Raw genomic sequence first — 23537 nt, 5'->3', positions numbered from 1 at the left:
TGTTCTCTCTCATTTTGGTTTAGTTATTGAAAAAGGATGGAATAATGTGTAGTGATATTTTAGATATATTGTATACATTAATACATGTACAAGTTCTGATTCTCAGTCTGACTGGTCCTTTTCATTTTAGAATACTGGGATGTTTTCTTGTTTGATGTGTTAAACCTTTTTCTTAAATGGACCTTGTATAGTTGACAGTGCAATATGAATTTTACGCATTGCTTAGAGCCTTTTGGTCACCTTAAAATGTTGATGTCTGTATCATTTGGTTTCTTGTGGAGAGTTAGACATTATATTGCATATACTGTACAGAAAAAAATGAATGTCATACACTCGCAAATCAATATGTAATAAAAAAATGAAATATTTGCCACTGGACGTTTAGCAACCATCAATTAAATCAACCTGATCAACAACAAAAATGAAATATTTGCCACTGGACGTTAAGCAAGCATCAATTAAATCAGCCTGATCAACAACAAAGGAAGACACCGTTTCGTGCAGTTTGTATAAAGTAAAAAAGGGTTTTAACTTACAATCAAGTCAAAATGTTGTTTCACTATTCACACAGGTCCATGTCTGTTTCAAAATTAAAAGGAGATTTTCCTAGTCTAAAAGTTAAAAAAAGAAGGGAAACATGTACATTACGCTTACAATATGGTTAATCCCTTTATATTCGAGGTCAAAAGTGAGACTAGTATTGCAATTTTCTATTAAATGATCATTAAGTGTAAGTCCTAACTAAATACACAATCCGTGAAAAGGAGAAACCATAAATTTACCGACAATCATAAAAACAACTGAATGCAAGCTCATAGTATTTCGAAAAACACAATTAGAAAACAATTTACAGACAATCATAAAAAATCAACCCAATACAAGCCAAATTAATAATGAACCCAGAAAGTATCATTTTTTACTGATCTATACAAATTATAAATATTATAAGACAAAAAGTCGATCATGATAAACGATATTTGTCAAACAATATTTATTATTTAATTCTATAATTTGTAAATAATATTTTCGGAAGGAGTGTGAAAACCTGTGTTGTAACTACTTCGTGTGCACCTGGCAGGTGTCAAATAAAACTCATTTTAACAGGTTGTGATTTACCTGACCATCGGATAATTCAAGCCGAATATACATGTCACACTGTGACATTATGTCTCCGAGACAGGTGTATATTTAATAGAAACCCATTATGAAACAACCATATAATTAACTCCGATACATGACATACAATTTATTACGTATTAATTATTTAATATCTTATTTTTAATACAATATCAAATCTGAGACGACTATTACACTATATGGCCGTAATCTTCAGCCGTAATTAACCTTTATTTGGAAAAAACAAAAACAGAAGCCTCTTTCCATTTTTTTTCAATCATTCATGAAAATTTAAAAAAATTATTAAATAGTATCGATAATGAGATTTATATATCTGAATTCCATTTTTAGTTAGCACGTGTATACGTGTATCAAAACTATATCCCAGCCAATTCACAAATGCACCTGTTTTTACAGGTAGGTAAAACAGGTAAAACATTTGTATATTTGATCGGGGGATTGTTTAAATGATTCCTTGATTGGATAATATAAACGGGACCTGTTTCAACAACTTCGTCTGTCGGATTTATGGGAATCTCAATCATAGTCGCATAGCTTATTTTAAAAACTTTTAAAACATGTTTATTATGAAAAACTATTAAAATACATTTATTATTATAAACTATTATAATATAATAATTATTAAAGTAGGATAATCATAATAATATTCATATAATAATAGGAATAATAATGACAGCATTGAAAATAATATTTTGCTTTGTATTATTCATTTTTAATTGAACAATTACATGTCGTCTGCTAACGGTAAAATACGAAACTACGTTAAATTAACGCAGCTAGCTTTTTTGAGTGTAGCCGGTTTAATAGGGAAATCGAGAGTGACCAATCTCTGTGTTATAGTAGTCTCAGCCGAAAGTGATAGTATATACTAGTCATTACTAAACTCATACGCTTGTTTATGAATAACATTTCTGATGTAAAGAAAATTATTTATAAAAATATAGATAGTACCTAAAAATAAACAACAGATTTGATGAAATAAAGATCCAAATATACATATTTTTTTGTCAATGGTGAAGGACAGATCGGACCAAACCAGAAATTTTGATTTTAAAAAATGTACGCACTTGTCGACCATTCGTATACACGCCAGGATGAAAAGTTACGGAACTATAGCGCAAATTCAAATATTTACATGTATACATTGCACATATGAAAGAAACATACATTTGGTGTAAATTGGAGTAAAAGTTTTGTTAGTAGACTAGTCCACGTATGCCAACAGTATGTAATCATCAAATGTCGAAAGACTATTGTATACCAAAAGAAGAAGAAGAAGAGATTTAAATACAGGTCGATATATAACTTTCTTTGGCTCATCGAAGTAATGGACATTTATATATTAATTAGATTGTTCTCGAATAAAGGAAGAAATTCTTCATCATCGCAATTGTTCCGACATGCATGTTATATGTACGCAACTGGAAGTACACTAATAATCCCTAAGGGATGTAAATAAACTATAGAGTATCAAAGTTTCAAATCAATTTCGGGATTTATTTTCTTTCTTGATATTCAATGACAGCAATTTAAAGAACAAACCGCTTGTCCGCTTTATGGGTATTCTTGCCAGTTGAAACAGACTTATAATAACATTAAACAATAGGGAAAGGTGAAATTAAATTCGTTCTGTTTTTTTATACATTGTTGGTCAAATAGCTAAAGTATTATACAGAGCTCTGAGTATTATATATAGTTGCGGTGTGAGACGAAGACTATTTTGTTAAGGACATTCCCGATTATGTATAAATTTTGTTGATGTTTTTTTTCACACTTAAAAGCATTATGTTCGTAAATTTCGATTCCATTCCAAAAAGATTCTTAAATTTTCTGTCAATTTTTTAAAAAAATTATCAAATATCTGAAGTATTCGTGCGTTGTGATTTGAAATATTTTGATGAAAACATTAATTCCTAAATAGGTAATTAAAGATAACTTTGGATGGACTAAATTATATAATTGCAATTGTTAATGATCTGTTTGAAATATTTAAGGCTGCCAATCCAAATCTAAAATAGTACAATTTATAGTTCATACACTCGTGTTTTATTTATGAATTTATACTTCAATTAAAATAATTAAGTATTTTATCGTTACTGAATTAATTAAAAGTCATAATTCATTTAAAAGTGATCTAAATGCTTATGCAAAATATAAAAATATACAACAGCTATCCAGTTAATGTGCGACCTTATTATTCCCGTTAATTATTTTTTTTTTTACATTTCTGCAGGGACGTCTTTATAAGTCCTTGATTTCTGTGTCTATAACTTTGACTGACTCCCGTTTTCAATTCATACGAAATGTTGTTCACACCTTTAAGCCAATAAACCGTGACATCTAGATTTCACTGAATGAGGATCAAAGGATTAGAATTACATAATGCTATTCCTTTAATTACCTTGAGTTAACCGACGCACTCAACATTCTTTAGGTGTCACTAAACAATACACATTTTATTTCGGGTGCGTCTAAACACTGCTAAGGAGTCCTTAGTGCACTAAGGACTGATAACATGCCACTAAGGACTAGATGGAGAGCTGTTAGATGTAATTTCTTTCTATATTACGGTAGAAATTGATATCTAATGCATAAATTTCAAATTTTATAGAAAAATAATAATAAATAAAGGAGATATTCAACATTATTTAGACACGTGCCTGTTTTTCTTTGATATGCCGGAAATCAATGAACCGTTTGACACGTGTCAAATTACATAACCGATTACACGGGAATCCTTTTGGTAAAGTTGGATACTAATAAATGAATTATTGTTGAAATTTTATTAACAAAAAATTCAGAATGAAGAAGTATTTTCTCAAGTGTATATTTCTTGTAAATAATAAATTTGTCACTAGAGAGATATATATAATGTCGGATTTGTATTTGATGTTCATATTGATAAGTGACTGAAATACATCTTTTTATAGATATTTAATTCACATGTATATATAAATTTTTTTTAAAGTATGTGTTGAAGTTTGGATAACCGGCAGATGCTTGTTGCTTTTTCATTAAACTCATCTTGTTATTTATAATTTGTTTTGTACCCGTATCTCTATACTGTTTATAATTTCTTGCAAGCGTGCTTTAATGTGGTGACAGGCGACGACGGACATGCGTTTGAACAATATACTTGTTTGGAGCTTGAACACTTTAGTTTGTTTCTTTTGGTGCACTGTTCAAAATTTATTTTCATATATGAATACATTAAGAAATGAATAACTGGACAAAACGAAACCAATAAGATAATGCATTTTTACTACATGTAACCACACTAAGTTCATATATGACCCGTTTGAGTAATATATTTCGGGCCTTCAACAGTGAGTAAAGCACATACCACATAAGTCATTATTTCATAAATTATTTCGTACGATATGTTAAGTAGACAATTTGTTAATCGGATTTCCTTCTGATATACCCATTTAGGAAATTTTTATCTGAGACAAGTGCCTGTGATACTTATTCTTCTTCAAGAAAAGTAGATTTAAAGAAATTATAGTTGAAAATATTTCTGTCGGCTTTTTCTTTTTCTCGCGCGATATATTTAGGTTTGAATATTCTAATCATATTGTATTACAAAAAAATATTTATTTACACATCATGTGGTAAAGGCATATTTTCAAGGCATTCATACGAAGCATTCTCTTTCTCTGTCAGAATTATATCTTTAGCTCTAAATTTACACAAACTGAAAAAAATTCGTGAATACTGTACTTAAAACTGTGGAACATTTTTAAAACATTTTTCTCTTTTATATATTTGAAAATGAAACTTAATCTGACTAAAAATCGGGAAATGATTTTTTCAACTTCTTTTACTTTTAGAAGAATAATAAAATGTCGAAATATACAAACAAATACCGTATGAAGCCTTTGTAAACAAATATCAAGCTGGTTAACAACTAGTGGTTTGGAAAAAACCCAAGAACGCCACATAATTTTCTCTCTCTCAATTCCATCGTATTTTTTAGTGAAACCATTTGTATATATACACGCATCTTTGTCGAAATTAAAATAAAAACAAAACACTTATCAATATATATATTTATTTTGTCTTCATATCTCTCACATAACAAGCTGACCACACTCTTACTTATAAGTCATTTAGTTGGCGCACATCGAAGTTGTGTACCTGTGGCAAATAACTTTGTCGGAAAAGAAGTAAAACAAAAACAAAATTATTTGTTCTTTTAATCATTTTTCATAAGAACAACACATTTAATTATAAATATTAAGCATAAATATTTTAGATACAATTGTTTATTACCCAAAATAAAAAGATTATGATTGTTAATCAATGGTTATGTCAATTGGCACGTGTCAAACGGTTCATTGATTTTCGGCATATCAAAGAAAAACAGGCACGTGCCTAAATAATGTTGAATATCTTGTTTATTTATGATTATTTTTCTATAAAATTTGAAATTTATGCATTAAATATCAATCTCTAACATAATATGTAAAAATAATTCACACAACAGCACTCCTTCTAGTCCTTAGTGGCATTGTATAGTCCTTAGTGCACTAAGGAGTCCTTAGCAGTGTTTAGACGTACCGTTTTATTTCCACCGTACAAGCAAGTGAAAATGTTTGCTGGAATGAAGCAAAAAGGTTAGAACACAAACGTGTATTTTTATTACACTATTGATCATGTCAATTCATATGTTTGTTTAAAGTATTTGTAGAAAAAATCATAAAAATGTTCTATTGTATGAATTAATTTTATTATTAAAATTCGTTGCAAAATATCCACACGATCTAATTTTAAAAGTTGCATGGCTATCACCTATTTTTCGTTCAACAATATGTGGTTCAAATTTAAAAGTACAGCTTTGGGTCTCCAATTTATTGCTGAAAGTATGCCTCTACTATTATAATGATATTCTGCAGTATCTTTGATTTTTTAGATCCCTGGTTTTATCGGAGAAAACGTCTTAATTGAATTGAGTGTATAAAAACATTGAAACATCTGTTTTCTCATAAACTTAACATTTATTTATTAAATCTATGGTTTTGAATTTACGCGGGTTAAACACCTTTGAATAATCTCTCATATGAGTATGACTTGTATACATACATGTATTTATTTCAACACATATATACACAAGTCATGTGGTTGTTTATCTATTTTTAAAGGTGCACATGTTGAAAGAGTCTCGTACAGAAAATGGAGAAGCCACAAAAAGGAAAATATGAATTTGGTAGGTAGGATTGCAAAGTTGTATTTTTAAAAGTAAAAATATGTATATTCAATCTAATTTAGATTAAAATATATTGTAAACGTGATATGAAATAGTTTCTTTTAGAAATAGCTTATCTTTAACCATACATGATCGGTCACTGACTCGAGACCATTCTCAATTATTCCATGGAATTTCTTTTAAACTTCTGAATCGCTGTATTTTTATTTAACTTGTAAGTCTAAGCTTTATTCCCCTTTTTACTTTGAATTGAATTAAAGGTGTTTTCAATTTTTAGGGTGTCAAAATGAGTTTAGTATAAAAATTAGATGTATAGATCATAAATGGAAATTAAACAATGTCATAAGGTAGAACGATACAGATCAAAATATAAAACTTTTAACTTTAAAACAAGTGTAGTTAAAGAATAGTTTTACAAAAATTAAAAACTAAAAAATAAGAAATGGAAAAAAAAACATAAATTTCTTTTTCATCAGGACCGATAACAGAAAAGGACGTTGTTGTAAGTATCAAGCAACCTGGGAATGCCGATACTGAAGTCCTCATTGTGGAGGAGCAAGATATAAGACTCTCCTTCCAAAAGAAAGGGATGGTTCCTGATCCTAGAATTCTTATTCCGGCGTTTCAAGAAATGGAGTGTTATGATGACGATATATTTATTTGTGCTTATCCAAAATGTGGTATGTTACTGTATTCCCTATGTAGGTTTTCATTATAGACATACATGTTCTATATTTTCTTGATCCTCTATTGCTATAGCTATCTGCTCAGTCGGTGTTTCATTCTCGCTTCACGACTTTCAGACGTTAGCAGAATTATCATCGACGTCATAGTCTGTAAGGGGAATGAAGTGGAAGTTATCAACCGACGTCATAGTCTGTAAGGGGAATGAAGTGGAAGTTATCAACCGACGTCATAGTCTGTAAGGGGAATGAAGTGGAAGTTATCAACCGACGTCATAGTCTGTAAGGGGAATGAAGTGGAAGTTATCAACCGACGTCATAGTCTGTAAGGGGAATGAAGTGGAAGTTATCAACCGACGTCATAGTCTGTAAGGGGAATGAAGTGGAAGTTATCAACCGACGTCATAGTCTGTAAGGGGAATGAAGTGGAAGTTATCAACCGACGTCATAGTCTGTAAGGGGAATGAAGTGGAAGTTATCAACCGACGTCATAGTCTGTAAGGGGAATGAAGTGGAAGTTATCAACCGACGTCATAGTCTGTAAGGGGAATGAAGTGGAAGTTATCAACCGACGTCATAGTCTGTAAGGGGAATGAAGTGGAAGTTATCAACCGACGTCATAGTCTGTAAGGGGAATGAAGTGGAAGTTATCAACCGACGTCATAGTCTGTAAGGGGAATGAAGTGGAAGTTATCAACCACACTTAACGAACAGAACTTACAACAACCAACCGTAAATGTCATTGAATGTCTAAAAGTCAGGAAAAGAAAAATTATGATTGATTGATTGATTGATAAGTGTTAAACGCCACTTTAAAAGTGTTGTGCTATTTTATGGCGGTCGGTTTTAAATGGCGGCGAGTTCCCACTGACAACCACTGAACTAATAATCATAGGCATTAAAGATTGGAGTCGAGTGCACCTGTCACATTCGGGATTCGAGAAAAAAAACCAGAAATAATATCATTACAGATTATAGAGGTTCTATGCATACATATGAATATGTCATCAAATGTTCAACTCATTGATATCATAAAAGAGGGTTGGGAAGGGTTATTTTTGTGCATCGTGAGCGCTGTTTTTCATTTGTCGTGCAACGTGTTTTTACCTTTTTATTTGACGTTCAGTTGTTCAAGACAGGTGCCTCGCTCAACGTGTTCTGCTTATTTAATTTAACGTGCATCGTGAATTTCAAATGCTTATTTTGCGTGCTCGGTATTTTTCAGATAAAATTCAAACATTTAGCAGGGATCGTCAAGAAATACTTTTTTCAAAGCCGTGAACCAATTATATCATAAATCTGTATACAAAGTCGAGAATATCAATTAAAACAGAGAGTAAATATATACAAGAAGACATTAACTCAGTCACTTACAAAAGGTTCACAACAAAGTATTTCTTTGTCGTGCAACGTTCATGACAGAAAATTTAATTTCACGTTCAACGATTTTTTTGTGCCAAGCACCCCCCTCTTTTACCACCCTCATAAAACATTTGTGTGTTTTACATCACATATATGACTTTGCATTTTCAGTCAATTAATAACGTTTTTACAATGATTTTTTTAAGGCACATTGATAGTAAAAAAATCAGAAATAGAAAATAGAAATGGTAAATAATGCCCCCAAGGTCATATTCTAGGACTAAATTGATTACCACTCTCGAAAAAAAACATCTTCATTTTTTTTATTAAAATTTACCGAGTAAAACATTTTCTTGAACGAATAAGAATGTTACTTTTCGTTCAAATCAGCAAATTATAAAATTCTTTGACTAATGCATATATATTTATGCTCAGGTACACATTGGGTATGGGAGATGTGTCAGATGATCATAAAAGGTAAAGCTGAATATCACTCAAAAGCTAAAGAATCGTGTATGGTTGAATTTCATCTGCCTGAGGAGTACAAAGATGAGCCACGTCCCAGAGTTTTCAACACCCACTTTACACCAGTGTGTCTTCCAAAACAAGCAGTTGAAAAGAAATCCAAGATCATTTTACTTCATAGAAATCCAAAGGACATTGTTACATCCCTGTATCATCATATGGTTAAGTTCAATATGGACGGTGGAACAACATGGAATCAGTTTCTGCAATATATCCTCCATAATGGTATGTCTAAGATATGACAGGAGCATTTGTTTTATACAAATTTTTTTTTTAGAAAGTGACAAGTTTGTCAATTATGAAAAATAATGATTGAGAAGGGGGTAACTATCTGATTTTCGAACCGTTCGGTTCATTTTGATCAACTGAAAAAGTTTCTTTATGCCAAAATAGAGTAAATGTGATAGAAATTAGGTTTTTTTTCTCTGAAGAAGCAAACAAGTACAAAGTTGAAGAGCATTGGGGATCCAAAATTCCAAAACAATGAGCCAGGCATGAGTCAGAATAATATTTCCATGAGGAATGATTCGTCTTCCTGAAAAAGGTAAACTCGTTAATTAGCATGTGAAGTCTGCTATTTGTTCTTTTAAATAGTGCACAGATGCTTTTTAAAAGGAAATTTGTCAGTTGATTCAATACACAAAAAAAATATAGAATTAGCATACACCCAACCATACTCGATTGGCTCATAATTCCAGCATACGACTGAATGTTAATTGTTTGAAAATATCATTTTATTTCTTTATATGTTGAAACAGCCTATCACTCGAACAAGTGTGTAGTTGTTTTAAACACTCATATTAAGTTAATTTACATAAATCATTGTCATTGTGAACTGTGGTGATTTTTATAGTTAAATGATGACTTCCTAGGAACAAGACTTATGTCATCATTTCGGGTTTTTTTGTTTTGACTCTCGCTATATATATGCTTTTGGAAGAAATGTTTAAACTTTTGTTATGGTTCATTTAATGGCAAAGAAGTTGTTTTTCCTGACTATAGAAACAAACTTAAAATACATACTTTTTCAGATCGGGAGGTGAGTTCGAATTGGTTCTTTTATAACAAGAAATGGGCAGAGTTTACAGCATCTAACGACCTTGATGTATTAGTAATGAATTACGAAGACCTTAAAATAGTAAGTTGGAAGGTCCTTTCAATATAAAAATTACGGTTTACGATATGACGAATTTACCAGAGACTAAAAGAAAATTGAAATCTATCACCTAGCTCATTTCTTTGATTCGGTTTTCATCAAAGTATAATTGCATCCGCCTAGAGAGCATGAAAATGCCCACGAACCTCACTTTTCCTGATAGTGTTTTTATCTTTTCTGAATGTTGCTCATATTTATTAGCTCATCAATAATGCAACAAATATTTGTCAGCTCAGTGTGTGTTACTTAAAACCATTTTTACTGGATATAAATATAAAGAAAAAAGATGTGGTATGATTGCCAATGAAACAACCATCCACAAGAGACCAAAATGACACAGAAATTAACAATTAAATGTCACCGTACGGTCTTCAACAATGAGCAAAGCCCACACTGCATAGTCAGCTTAAAGGGCCCTAAAATGACAATGTAAAACAATTTAAACGAGAAAACTAACGGCCTTATTTAAGTACAAAAACAATAACAAACAAAAATATGTAACACATAAACAAACGATCGCGACAAACACTGAATTTCAGGTTCCTAACTTGGGAAAGGCACATACATACATATCCCAACCAATCGTCTAACCTGGGACAGTGGTATAACAGTACAACATAAGGACAAACTATAAAATCAGTTGATAAAGGCTTAAATCATCATATAGACAAAAATACAAATGGACGTGGCCGGGTACATCCCAACAACAAAAAGACACTAGGTACAAACCTGAGAGTATTTGCAGTTAACTGACAGCTAGTACATTTACAGGATTTAATTATTTAGCTAAAATTGCAGACTTTATAAAGATGTGCATTGAACTTACATAATAAGATCATATCCACTGTGACCAAAGGACGAGGTCGTATATGAAAGCAGCACTAGGCCACCGTTTAGCCGTCAACAACGATCAAAACTCTTTTAAAATGCTTAGACATGTTTATAATAAGAATATATGATACAGTTCAACGTTTATTCTTATTTATATTGGGGTTATTTCAGGATACAGTATCCTGTCTTTCAAAACTAGCGGATTTCATAGGATATCCAAGAGATGAAAAGATGTTACAAGAAATAAGTGAAAAATGCACAGTGACTAAAATGAGAGACGCAGAAAAGGAGAGAGACAGTGGAACAGTGGTTGCCAGTTCAGAACAAATATCATATTTATATAGAAAAGGTAGGTTAAAAACGTTGTATGCTCTATAAAAATGTATGTTAAAAACCTTGTATGCTCTATAAAAAGGTATGTTAAAAACCTTGTATGCTCTATAAAAATGTATGTTAAAAACCTTGTATGCTCTATAAAAAGGTATGTTAAAAACCTTGTATGCTCTATAAAAATGTATGTTAAAAACCTTGTATGCTCTATAAAAAGGTATGTTAAAAACCTTGTATGCTCTATAAAAATGTATGTTAAAAACCTTGTATGCTCTATAAAAAGGTATGTTAAAAACCTTGTATGCTCTATAAAAATGTGTTCAATATCCTTGTCACAATTAGAGGTCGGAGAAATATATGACCTATCAATGTAAAGAAAACACTAGGTGTGGATAATTTCCTTTAATAATGTACAGTTTTGTATTTACAATTTTACAATCGAAACTTACAGGGTTAGTATCAAAGTGACAATAAACAAATTGTTGACATACAAAAAAAAGACATATGTTAAATATTAAAGTGTCACCTTTTGAATTCAGGTCTAATGTGATATAAACTAGCAATAATAGCTATGTCCCTCCAAGCAAAATAGGCTAATGTCGCTACAAGGCAGCACTCAAACCCGCAAAGTGAAAAAGGATTGATATAAGTTGCAAAACTTGTTTCCCAATCCACTATAAATAAATATGTTTTAACTAAACTAAGCAAAATAGTATTTTAGATCCATGATATAAAATGATTTCTCTCGATAAACATGCAATTGACGAAGCATCAGTTTGTAGTGCTCATTTTAACTCGCTTCTGTGTGTCTTCTGCAGAACTATAAAAAAAACCTACATTATTTGGGAAATATTTGAATTAAACAAATTGTATATTTTAGGTGTTGTTGGCGATTGGAAAAACCAGTTTACTGTTGCTGAAAATGAACTATTTGATGCTCATCTCAAGGAAAAAATGAACGGAGACCATTTAAATTTTAAATATGAAATTTGAACTATATTACAGCCGGTTTCTTGTGTTTTTTTCTGGCGTTTCTATACAGCTGATCACCTGATTCATTTAGTTTTAAACATAGTATATCTAGTGATATACAACAGTTATACATAAATCATTTTTTTATACAAAAAAACGCACATCACAAGAATTAAGCATCAAAGTGCAATTTTACATGTGCTGAATATTAAATATCGGGTTGAAAATATAATCTTATTAGACTAAAGATTTACATATGTTCAGTAAAATTGGACTGCCTGTTCAACGTATGGCAATCATTTCAAAACTCTATTTAAGGCGGGTAAATTGACAGGTTAGCAAATAACTAGTATGTTAACTTATTTCTAATGGTTGTGTTATGTTATATCTCATAGGTCACTTCACGTAATGTCAGAGTATTCTATAAGATTTGGATATTCTGGCAATCTCTGCACGATCAAATAAATTAGTTAAAACAACACTGATGATAAGGACAGTAAGTGGTGCTAGGTGTTTGATTCAGATGGGACAGACAGTCACAATGTGCAACCCCAACCCCTACCCCCATCTGAATGAAAGATATTTCTTTATTTCAAATCATAAATTCGATTTTCAATTTATATTCAATTTCTGCATCTACGCCTCCCCCTCCTTTCAAAAACCCTGTACTCGCCTCTTGGTGCCCGTCACTTTCAGACTTTGATACTAATTAAAATATTGATTTGACTGTAACGATATCAGGAGTCTTTTTGTTTATACAGTTCACATGCAATGGTGAGGAAAAGGTTTTCAGTTATCGTTTCTTGCTCTAGGATGTGGCCATGATGTTTAGAACACCTATGTATATTACAAAGGATACTAGGGCCGTTTTGCTATCTAGCTGTGTCGTTTGCTATCTAGCTGTGTCGATATCATTTGATGTTATTGATCAGGCCACACTTAAAAATATTTTGGTTTGCCCAAACCCTACCCAAAGGTTGAGACAGTGGGTAGGTAGGTAGGCATTTTCATCTTTTTTTTTCAAAAAAAGAAATTGAAGTATCAGATGTTTATTAGTCTTCATGCCTATTTGATTAAAAAAAAAACTTCTTCAAATCAGGACAATAAAAGAATTTGAGTAGGCAGCTTTTTTCTGGGTAGGTAGCGTTTGGGCAAACAAACCTATTTTTTTATTATGGCCTCATACAGTATCTTAATGAATATAATAGCATGATAAAAGCAGACACAAATCAATATTTAACAGTATACCGTCCATATAGTGCCTTATAGTACATAGTGCTATATTTAAACAGAACATTCCTATAATTTGACTTTTGGTTGGCATGGTATCAGGAGCTTTTTGATATTTTAGATTGAATTAAAATGCAAAAGGTGAACAGCGATTACTGGACCTCCTCACAATCTGTCACATTTCATAAGGTTAAGATACAAATCAACAAAAAAGTTAAGAAATATTTTTATTTAATAGCACACTTTTTCAATGCATCTCAATACCATGTGTGTAACCAGGACATTTCAGCATCAATATTGTTTTTTATATAGTTTAAAAATTATAACACTATCACTTGGTATGTTTTAAAACACCAGTTACCATTTTGCCAATGCCATCAAATATTTCGTGAAGTGCAGTTTCACACATGTAGGCAGGTGTAGTTATAATTTTGTTTTTCTGATCTACATGTACGTCCTGATTTATAAGTTAAGGAGTTACTTTGATAAATTGTCATAATTATGTTTGCTGTACTTAGTGATTCTCCACCCCTCCCCCTCTTGATGGTGTTGCCTCTTTAAAATGATGGGACGAGACATATATGGAATAAACAGTATCAAACAATCAAATTAAAAAGAGTCTTACGGTGACCTATAGATCATGATGTTAACTGCCGTGTGATTTGGTCTCTTATGGATAGTTGTCTCGTGTGCTATCATACATCTTCTTAATTTTATATTTATATAGCAGTGTTTATATAGCAGTACAAAAGTGTCTATACATTTTGTCGAGACCTCGATAACCAGGATCGAAAGGGAAAATAGTGCCAAGGCAAAACAAAACCTGCCATCATCACCAAACATGTCAAATATATCGATAACAAAAATCAAAAAGTTGAGCCGTATTTTGAAAGATTTCATTCTAAATTAAAATTTTAAAAGAAAGTAACAAAAGTAACATACATCTTACTTGAACTTGGACTATTCCGGGATTAATATATACACAAATTAACCTGATGACATTACAAAGGACTAAGACATAAACTAGGATCTACTACTGTCAAAGTTATGAGGCGTAAAATTTAGCTACAATGACTTACTTTATGATAAAGTAAGTCATTGTAGCTAAATTTTACGCCTCATAACTTTGACAGTAGTAGATCCTAGTTTATGTCTTAGTCCTTTGTTATGTCATCAGGTTAATTTGTGTATATATTAATTATGTTGATGCATGAATCCATACGCAAGAATACACGATTCTTTTTTGTAAATTAGTTGATTAAATCAAGCACATGAACAGTAGACAATAGTTGGTTGGATGGCCTTACGCAAGAACGATTCTAAACTAGTTTATATGATCCTGGTACTTCGATATAATCATTTATGAAAATTAGTTAAAATTGGTAGATTCTTGTCTGAATGCTAACCTTCACTCATGAATGCATATATTTACAAGTTTACTTCGGGGAAATGTACTTGTATTTGTAAAAATATACTAAAAACTGAAAATATTTTCGAGAGTTATATGCCATCTGAAACAAGCTATGTTATCTGTGAAAATAAAGCGCTAGAACTTAAGGTTCATCATAACCTTTTGGCTAATATGGCGGTATTTACACCCCAAATTTGACTCCGAGTACAGACTAACCTATTCACCTGCAACAGTTTTAAGGGATGACAGGAACTAGATATATAAATTTTAAATGCATTTTATTTTACGCCTCATAACTTTGACAGTAGAAAATTATGAACTTTTCTAGATTTTGCTATCCAGTTTTTTTCGTTCCTGCAGAAGGTGCAAAAATTAACTAAGCAGTGAAAATGATTGAGAAGCTCCCCTCATATAATCAATGTTGTGAGTAGTATTAATTTAAATGGACAATGGATGGACAATACACACCTGTAAACAATAGGTGATTTAAACTGTGTAACTGAGTGGACCGTATCAAATGAAACTCTAGTGTTTGTTTATTTTGCTATCTTCTACAAACGGAAAAAAACTGGACATAAAAATCCAGATAAGTTTTTAATTTTCTGAAACGTAGACTTCTGAAGGACGCCTCCGGGTGCGGGAATTTCTCGCTACTTTGAAGACCTGTTGGTGACCTTCTGCTGTTGTTTTTTTATTTGGTCGGGTTGTTGTCTCTTTGACACATTCCCCATTTCCATTTTCAATTTTATTCGTATAACTTTTATATATCTAGTTCTTGCCATGCCTTAAAACTTTCCTGGATGTACCAGTTTGTCTGTACTCATAGTAATTTTTTAAGTGTAAACACGGCCATATTTTTCAATTCCTTATGATGAACCTTAAGCAGTTGGAAAGATTGCCAAAAATTTTTTTTTAACTTTGATGGATGGTTGTCATATTTTCAATCCTACAACATCTCCTTATTTTAATAAAGGCTGGACAGCATATGATATATATCAAGCTATTTGCTGATAGCAGATATATGTAATAATGCAAACACATATCTGTTCATACATATTCAAATCACAGTAAGGTTTAAAAGGATACAGAGACATCTTTCTTCTGATGTGATGCCCCCATTGTTGTAATAGCCGCGGCTGTTCCAGCATACGGCCACTTGCCTCCTTCTTCTTGGTCTGAACCTACTGTTACTTCACATCCAAGAATCACCTTTGCCGCCAAAACAGGAGCAATGCAACACAGCCTTAAAGAAAGTTAAATGAATAACTTAGCATTCATCTTAGTAAGATTTAGACACATAAGGGGTATAGCGGTTAATATACTCATTGTTTACGAATGTAAACTATTTTCGATGTGAATTCAATTTTGCTAAAACATAAATCCAACGAGATACCACTTTAAACCTAAAAAATAAACATTCATTACAGGTTATGTAAAAACCCAGGAATAAAAACTACTTGCATTCAGAACAACATGCAAACAAATGATGATAAAAGTAAATTTCAGTTACATAAAAATCTAAAATCATTTTTTTAAAGAGATATATCTTTTACTCTCATAAAGCCAATGCATAACATCGTTACAGACATAACAAATACAACAATAAATATTTACAATATGTACAGAATAAGCAAGCGAGGTTACAAACGTTACATACCACAGGAATACAAACACAAGTTATAGCATTATTTTTATAAAAGAACAAAGCTTCTTAAGACTTAGTTTTCTTCTACTTGACATACGTTTAGATATTTGAGCTGTATTATGACGTTTAGTAAAATATTCAGTCGAATTCTCTTGTCGTTTTTTATGGAAAAAAATTGATGTCCAAAATATTAAATTATTTTTCGAATTCAAAGTTTTTCTTAAAATTTTGTAGTTAAAACCTTTAATCAAATTTTGAATGAGGGAATTCAAATTCTGAAGATATTGTCAAGTTTTGTGTTTCCCATATCAGTTACTAGAATCTTGAAAAAAATCAGTTAACATTTTACAGAAATCTGATATTTCCTTGGCATTTTCAGGACTTCGTACATGGCTTTATAGGCATTGTCGGATAAGTATTTTTTAGTCATATTTAAATTTCCTGTTTTAAAATAGAAAAAAAAGAATACTCAAATAGTTGAACTGCTTTTATAACTCAATGTTTATGCTATTATAAGTACTTTAACTGCTTATTGTCGTGAGCGTTCCTATGATTAGAAAGTTTATATAATATGAAGGAAAACTTTGCTTGTTGAACGGATATAAAATGTGTCCAAAATAGTACTGTTCTAACTTCAATATCAATTTCAATCATATGGCAAAAACCTATATAATTTGGCGTCCATTATTATCTATTTTTCGGACTAAAACATCTTCTAAATCGTTTAAAAATAAAATAAATAAAAAGGTGACAAGTTTTCTCCTTGTCGTTCGCCGTTGTCACAAGCAAAGTATTCCAAATTAAAATTATTTTATGATTTAGTACATACAAGATACAAGATATAACCTATTACAGTTTACCGTTTACATTATTTTTTAAATGACATATTTTATATAACAAACCATCTCGCCATGCACTGTCAAAAGTCTTCTAAAAATCAATAAAGGCATAAGATAATTTCTTTTTCTTGCATTCTAATAATTTAAAAAAAGAGTACATGGTAAAAATGTCAGTGTGGAATAAGACCTTTATCAAATATATTATTAAAAAGTTTCTCATAAATGCATATATTATGTTAATTGATTTGATGTGGATTTTATGTACTCAAATATAATTTCGTCTTCTTCAGAAGCTTTGTCATTCTTCAGTTTTTAAATGGACTGGAGAATTTCATCTTTTGAAAATGGCGAAGTTAAATGTTCTTTCAGCTGTTCACATTACATGTGACATATCTCAGGAAGGTGTATTTTTTATCATATTCCCGTGCAGCTTTCAAATTTTGGAAAAAATTAAGTAATTTTCCAGTATCAATATCGGGTTGGGTTTTTTTTTCTTTATAAGAATTTGAAATTTTCAACCTTCTTTTTGGATTTTTGCAACACAAATTTTGAATTTTATCTGTAAGATCTTTTCTAAAAATTTCTTAATTTATTTTCTAGAAATTTTTTTGTAAGCTCTCTTTCTTTTTTTGTGAAGTTGCAAATATGTATCGAATTTTACGATTTTTGATGGTCTTTGTGCAATTGTTCTCTTCTATTTCTTTTCCATGTAGAAAGTTTGTGTATGTTTTGGAAAGACATAATGTAAGAACTTATTTACACGAAGACATACGTTGTGTTTTTGTTTCATTGGTTTTTTTTTTTCCATCTCTTGAATCATGTATAGATATAAAAAGATGTGGTATAAGTGCAAATATGACAACTCTGCATCAAAGGCAAAATTTATAAAAGTAGACCATTTTAGGTCAAAGTACGATTTCTTAGTCTAATTTTATCAGAATAATAACAGACTTCAACTTTTAAAAAACCCTCAAAGGTATTGGTGTTGCATCAACATATAAAAACCACTACACTTACCCAATCGGTTTGTTTCCTTTGTGAAATTCTTGTATAATTCGTTCTACATCACTGTTTACTTTCATGTTAGCACCATCTACGGCAAAAGTTGACCTATCATTGTAAAAATTATATAGACACACACATAACAAAAATTTACAGTATTAAGAGTTTAATGTATGGCTATGATAAAGTTTTACGTCATAGCTAATTGCATATTCAAACCGCTATCCCTCGATGTATCAGTCTGGCATTAAGATTTAGAATTTTGAAGAAAAGAAACATGTTCTATGATTTAAGTTCTGACTGGAATCCATATTAGTCTGTGATACATTTGTTCAATAATTGAAGGCGATCTAGGGTAAAAACAAGGTAACGCAGGGTAAAGAAACGATATACCCAATATAAATCAACAAAACAAAGACCGAATTGTAGGATCAATATGTTTAAATGCGACTCCCTTGTTATCACAATATTAAGTTTGCTGACGTTAAATTTAAGAACCATTGCGATAAATATTTTGAGAATCCGTATGTAACGAATTACAAGACAAAATGCATTCACAACCCTTGTCCCTATTTCTGAGCGGAATTTACAATTACACCATTTAACTTGCATAACTAACAAACTTATTGTTTATTTATTTTTTATTTTATGCTTTTGGCATGTTAAGGTAGCACAATACAAAGATTTTTTTTCTTCTAATCACTAACCTTTGAAATGCTGTAACTTTCTAATGAATGCATAGAAAATAATAAAAGAGGTATATATAGATAGATAAAAGATTGAGCTTTTAAATGAATGCAATATTGTTATTATGCAATCATTATTTTGGGGCCCTTTATAGCTTGTTGTTTGGTGTGAGCCAAGGCTCCGTGTTGAAGGCCGTACTTTAACCTATAATGGTTTAATTTTTGAATTGTTGTTTGGATGGAGAGTTGTCTCATTGGCACTCACACCACATCTTCCTATATCTATTATGTAATTAATTATTACATAATTAATGGCAAAATCTAGGTAAGTTCACTTGAATGAATTTAGCTCTATCATCTCTTTTACTATACAAAAAAATTTAAGGAAATCTTAATCAGCACATCATGGGCTTCAAAAGGGTGTCTCAGATTGTCTCTATGGTATTCCATTCTCTCATAAATCTCTAATTAGTGTAAACATCCTAACCACATAAAAGAAGATAATGTTTAATTAGCTGTAAAATTTGTTCTATACATTATATCTGAAATCTGAGACACTGTTTTGTAGATAATGGCCATAGGAACAACATATAATAAAATCAACCCTCTAGGGATACCTATGCAGAAGCTAATTTCATTTGAAAGTGGAAATTTAGTGAAAAATATTTTAGACACAGTTAACATTATTATTGGTTACATAATTGTTGCATAATACTAACATTGCATTAATTTGAAAGAATAATCTGTTAGCTATCCAAAACTACCATTTTTATAAATTTTCAAGTATTATTTAGAAAGTTACAGCATTTTAAAACTTGGGAGTTGGAGTTATAAAATTCTTGTATTGTGCTACCTTAAGTCTATTTGTCGAACGAAGAGAAGGTGTCCTAGCTGTATAAAACGCAAAGACAAATCTGACACTACATCCTTCCATGAGCTATTTCAATTTATGTCAAAGCAACAACAAAAGTTATTTAATTTCATCCCACAAAACATTCTTTTTGCATATTATTCGTGCAAACATTTTTTTTTTTAATTACTTCAAATGCAAAATATCTTTTGTCAAACTTACAAATTTTTAGCTGCTCCAAATCCGCCTGGAAATATGACTGCATCGTAATCATTGGCTGTAAGATTTGATAGTGCTTGTACTTTACCCCTGGCAATACGTGCTGATTCTACTAGGACATTCCTGAAAGTTAAGAATAGGAAGGATATATAAGTATGAAGTAAGAAGACAAATATATTAAGGCGAGGTATGTGTGTGATATTCAGGACGGACTGAAGAAAGTAAATATCTATTAATTGCAATTTCTTTTATAAAGATTACTTTCTACTTATGGATTGCGTTCTAAATGTAAAACAAAACCTTCTATTCTTTCAGATTAAAACAATTGTAAATTCTGACCTATTAGTTGGCATTGGTTCCCCTTTCGTGTGGTCAATAGCATGCATTTGTTCAATGTCTGGTGCAAACATGGATACGTCCGCTTTATTTCTACTTAGATGGACTAATATCCTGAAAATAAAATCACACACTAAGATGATACATTTGAACATTAACATAACACATTATTATTGCAAATATAAAGAGAATTAAGCCTGTATGTCTTAAAGAACTAAAGCAAGAACAGAAAAATAAAATACATACTGAGAATTTTTATAAACTTTTCAACAGATTGATACAACATGAGCTGGAGCTTTTATCAATCAAACGAGACAATTTATGTAAACCAAAAATGTAGCTTGATAAGAAACTTGTTCATCTCATTTGATAGATCATAGAGTAAGTTGGATATCATCAACTGAATATTAATTATATAAAAAAGAAGATGTGGTATGATTGCCAATGAGACAACTATCCACCGAAGACCAAAATGACACAAAAATTAACAACTATAGGTCACCGTACGGCCTTCAACAATGAGCAAAGCCCATACCGCATAGTCAGCTATAAAAGGCACCGATAAGACAATGTAAAACAATAATAAGTTGATTCCATCTACAGAAAAGTCGTTCCGTTGACTTTATATTAAAAAAAAATAAAAAAATTATTACTTCTACTCTAACATATCATCAAAAAAACATATACCTATATTGTGTCACAGAAGCTACCTGTAGTGTCGACTGAATTATCGTGTCATGGATTGCTACAGAATCGTAGATCTTTTGGAGAGGGGTTATACCCATTTAATATGATTTAATATGAATTCAAAATTAAATTTGTAGAAACATATAGCTAATAATGATACATCTACAAAATAAACAAAGAATAGAAATATGTGTCTCATATAGGTATAAGAAGATCGGTGTGGTATGAGTGTCAATGAGACAATTCTCCATCCAAGTCACAATATGTAAAAGTATACCATCATAGGCTTTTAGACAAGATAAAAAAATATACAAAAGTAAAAACAGTCAAAATGGGTGCAATTTGGGAACCCTCAGGTTACAATAACATCCACTCCACATTATCTTACGCTGAGGCCTCGTGTACTTCTGTTCCATCGTATACTCCACAGCCGGACAATACCTGAAAAAGACAGAACAAATAACACTAAAAAGGGGTGATATTAAATTAGAACTTTACATCCCGAATATATCACAGGTACATGTCTCTGAAAAAAATCTGTATAGGAACGTGACATGCTGAGTTCAAAATCATCTAGATCTTATAATGCATGCGCTTAGTCTATATAATATTTTTGTGATCGTCATCAAAAAGACTTATTTGTTCCAAAGCCCTATTCAAAACTTATACAGGCATCATTTCTTGATTTTTTTTCCACTCATTATTAAAATAAATATGGAAACTGTTGAAATTTTGAATGTATAAACATAATATTCATTAAAATACTCTAGTTATAAAGTATATGCATCTTAGATTTCTGCAATGCATCACATTAATAATTTATAGTTGTAAATATTTGAGGACCAAGGGGAATAAATATAAGCTATTTATAATAAGGTGTTTACTTAAATCATGCTTATTTCAAATTAAATTACTCGAACCTTGACATTTCTATTTTTTTTCTTATGATCCTCTAATCAAATGTTCAAGCACAAAGTGCACGCATGATGATGTATCCCGAAAGAAAACCTTTTTTTCAGAGCCTGCGTAATAGATTTTTTTGTAAACAAGTTGACCTTTTCCTCTTTTTATAAATGCATGAAGTATTTGCCACTGTACATCATGATATCAAAAAGTTCTTGAAAACGAATTAACATCATATTCTGTTATAATGTAACGACACTTTTCATAGATACAAAGAGGCAGTTAATTGTGTTACATAAACTATAACACAAACTTAAGTGAAAACATTTTCATGCTTTCCGGATCCTATCCAGTCTCGTTCCGATACTAATTTTCTTTTAAAGAAAGCTATTTGATCATATTCAACATTACAAATCGCCCTTCATGCCCGAGTTAAATCATCAACGATTAACACAGAAATCTATTCAATTGAAAGTACTTACCACGGCAACCTTTGCACTTTGAACTGATGAACAATGGAATGCATTTCTTGTGACACATTGCAAAGAATATTGTGTATAAAGTCGGAATATTCTGGTTGTTGCCAACATGTTGTCAGTTCATTCGTTGACTGCGGAAGTGATTCAACATGCACACAATTAAAAAAAGAAAAGAAAAGAAACGGGTCACAAAAGGTGTCATACCACCAATTAAAAGTCCCTATCTGTTCAACCAAATTTTACAATTTTCATAGCTTTCTAAATATTTTACCTTAAGTTTAACTTCATAGAAACCAGGTATATCCTGAATCACACATGTATCAGCTTTCTACATGCCAATTTTTCAACAGGTGTTTAAAATCATATAAAAAAGAAAAGGTCTTCCGAAAAGAGGTACCGCTAAAAATAACCCCTGGTTTTCTGGAAATCTTAAATTAGTATACTATGGAGTGCATTAATCCTCAATTTTGAATGCAAACTCATAAACAAGTAAATTTTAGCTCAAAATGGTCTTAACATATTTCTCTTTCACCAAAAGCTTCATTTCTGCCAATTTGTTGGTTAGTTTAAGTAAACAATGACATCAAATGCACTATTTTTTGTCCGAGTAGGCCTACTTTCACATACGTTCTAAATTTGTGGGAGTAATTGGTGGTATGACACCAAAAAAGTATGATAACGGGTTTTTTTTTTAACAGAAAACGCATTTTCAAAGCAAACATTACTATAACATCTATAGAAAACTATACAGAGATGTACATTTTTAATTCTGAGCAACCCGTCTCTGAAATTTCAAACACCCTTTAATCAAACTTTATAGATGATTATTTTCAAACAAACATGTTTTCAAGCTTAGGAATGTTTTGCATTTGAAGTTATCTTCATATAGAAATATCAGTATATTTCAAAAACATATAGACCTGAGCATAAACTGTAGAAAACATGGAAAGATGTGGCGAAAATGAGCACCCCACTCTAATCGTCTATATAAATGGCACAAATAAGGAAGTCACGTTATATGCAAAAATGTCAAAAGAAGGGTAAACAA

The 23537-nt window shown here is 31.2% G+C and overlaps 2 protein-coding genes across 2 annotated transcripts; one reads left to right on the top strand and one right to left on the bottom strand.

The window, feature by feature from the left end:
- The first annotated feature begins 6223 nt into the window (after positions 1–6223).
- Positions 6224–13541, top strand: LOC134716019 (sulfotransferase 1A1-like). The gene is made up of 6 exons (XM_063578686.1): positions 6224–6343; positions 6820–7023; positions 8824–9138; positions 9945–10051; positions 11072–11249; positions 12111–13541. Exons 1-6 carry the CDS (start codon positions 6310–6312, stop codon positions 12221–12223), a joined length of 951 nt encoding a protein of 316 aa, XP_063434756.1. The 5' UTR covers positions 6224–6309; the 3' UTR covers positions 12224–13541.
- A 105-nt stretch (positions 13542–13646) lies between these two features.
- LOC134716021 (glutamine amidotransferase-like class 1 domain-containing protein 3, mitochondrial) lies at positions 13647–22662 on the bottom strand. Its single transcript, XM_063578687.1, has 7 exons — positions 22493–22662; positions 21496–21548; positions 20424–20534; positions 20088–20207; positions 18345–18437; positions 15930–16086; positions 13647–13889 (listed from the first exon to the last, which is right to left on the bottom strand). Exons 1-7 carry the CDS (start codon positions 22598–22600, stop codon positions 13764–13766), a joined length of 768 nt encoding a protein of 255 aa, XP_063434757.1. The 5' UTR covers positions 22601–22662; the 3' UTR covers positions 13647–13763.
- Positions 22663–23537: the final 875 nt, after the last annotated feature.

This window comes from Mytilus trossulus, chromosome 4 (assembly GCF_036588685.1).
Source record: "Mytilus trossulus isolate FHL-02 chromosome 4, PNRI_Mtr1.1.1.hap1, whole genome shotgun sequence".
In the NCBI taxonomy this organism is placed as follows: domain Eukaryota; kingdom Metazoa; phylum Mollusca; class Bivalvia; order Mytilida; family Mytilidae; genus Mytilus; species Mytilus trossulus.
The sequence above is the reverse complement of the archived record's forward strand: the minus strand, read 5'-3'. Positions and strand labels throughout refer to the sequence as shown.

What these genes read in the sequence shown, in the direction of transcription:
- LOC134716019 (XM_063578686.1), top strand. Translation starts at nt 6,310, where the DNA reads ATGGAGAAGCCACAAAAAGGAAAATATGAATTTG. An exon ending in GCAATATATCCTCCATAATG is followed by an intron (nt 9,139 to 9,944) that starts GTATGTCTAAGA and finishes ATACTTTTTCAG; the next exon opens with ATCGGGAGGTGAGTTCGAAT. An exon ending in ATCATATTTATATAGAAAAG is followed by an intron (nt 11,250 to 12,110) that starts GTAGGTTAAAAA and finishes TGTATATTTTAG; the next exon opens with GTGTTGTTGGCGATTGGAAA.
- LOC134716021 (XM_063578687.1), bottom strand. Translation starts at nt 22,600, where the DNA reads ATGTTGGCAACAACCAGAATATTCCGACTTTATACACAATATTCTTTG. An exon ending in AAAGTGCAAAGGTTGCCGTG is followed by an intron (nt 21,549 to 22,492) that starts GTAAGTACTTTC and finishes TGTCTTTTTCAG; the next exon opens with GTATTGTCCGGCTGTGGAGT. An exon ending in TTTGGAGCAGCTAAAAATTT is followed by an intron (nt 18,438 to 20,087) that starts GTAAGTTTGACA and finishes TTACAATGATAG; the next exon opens with GTCAACTTTTGCCGTAGATG.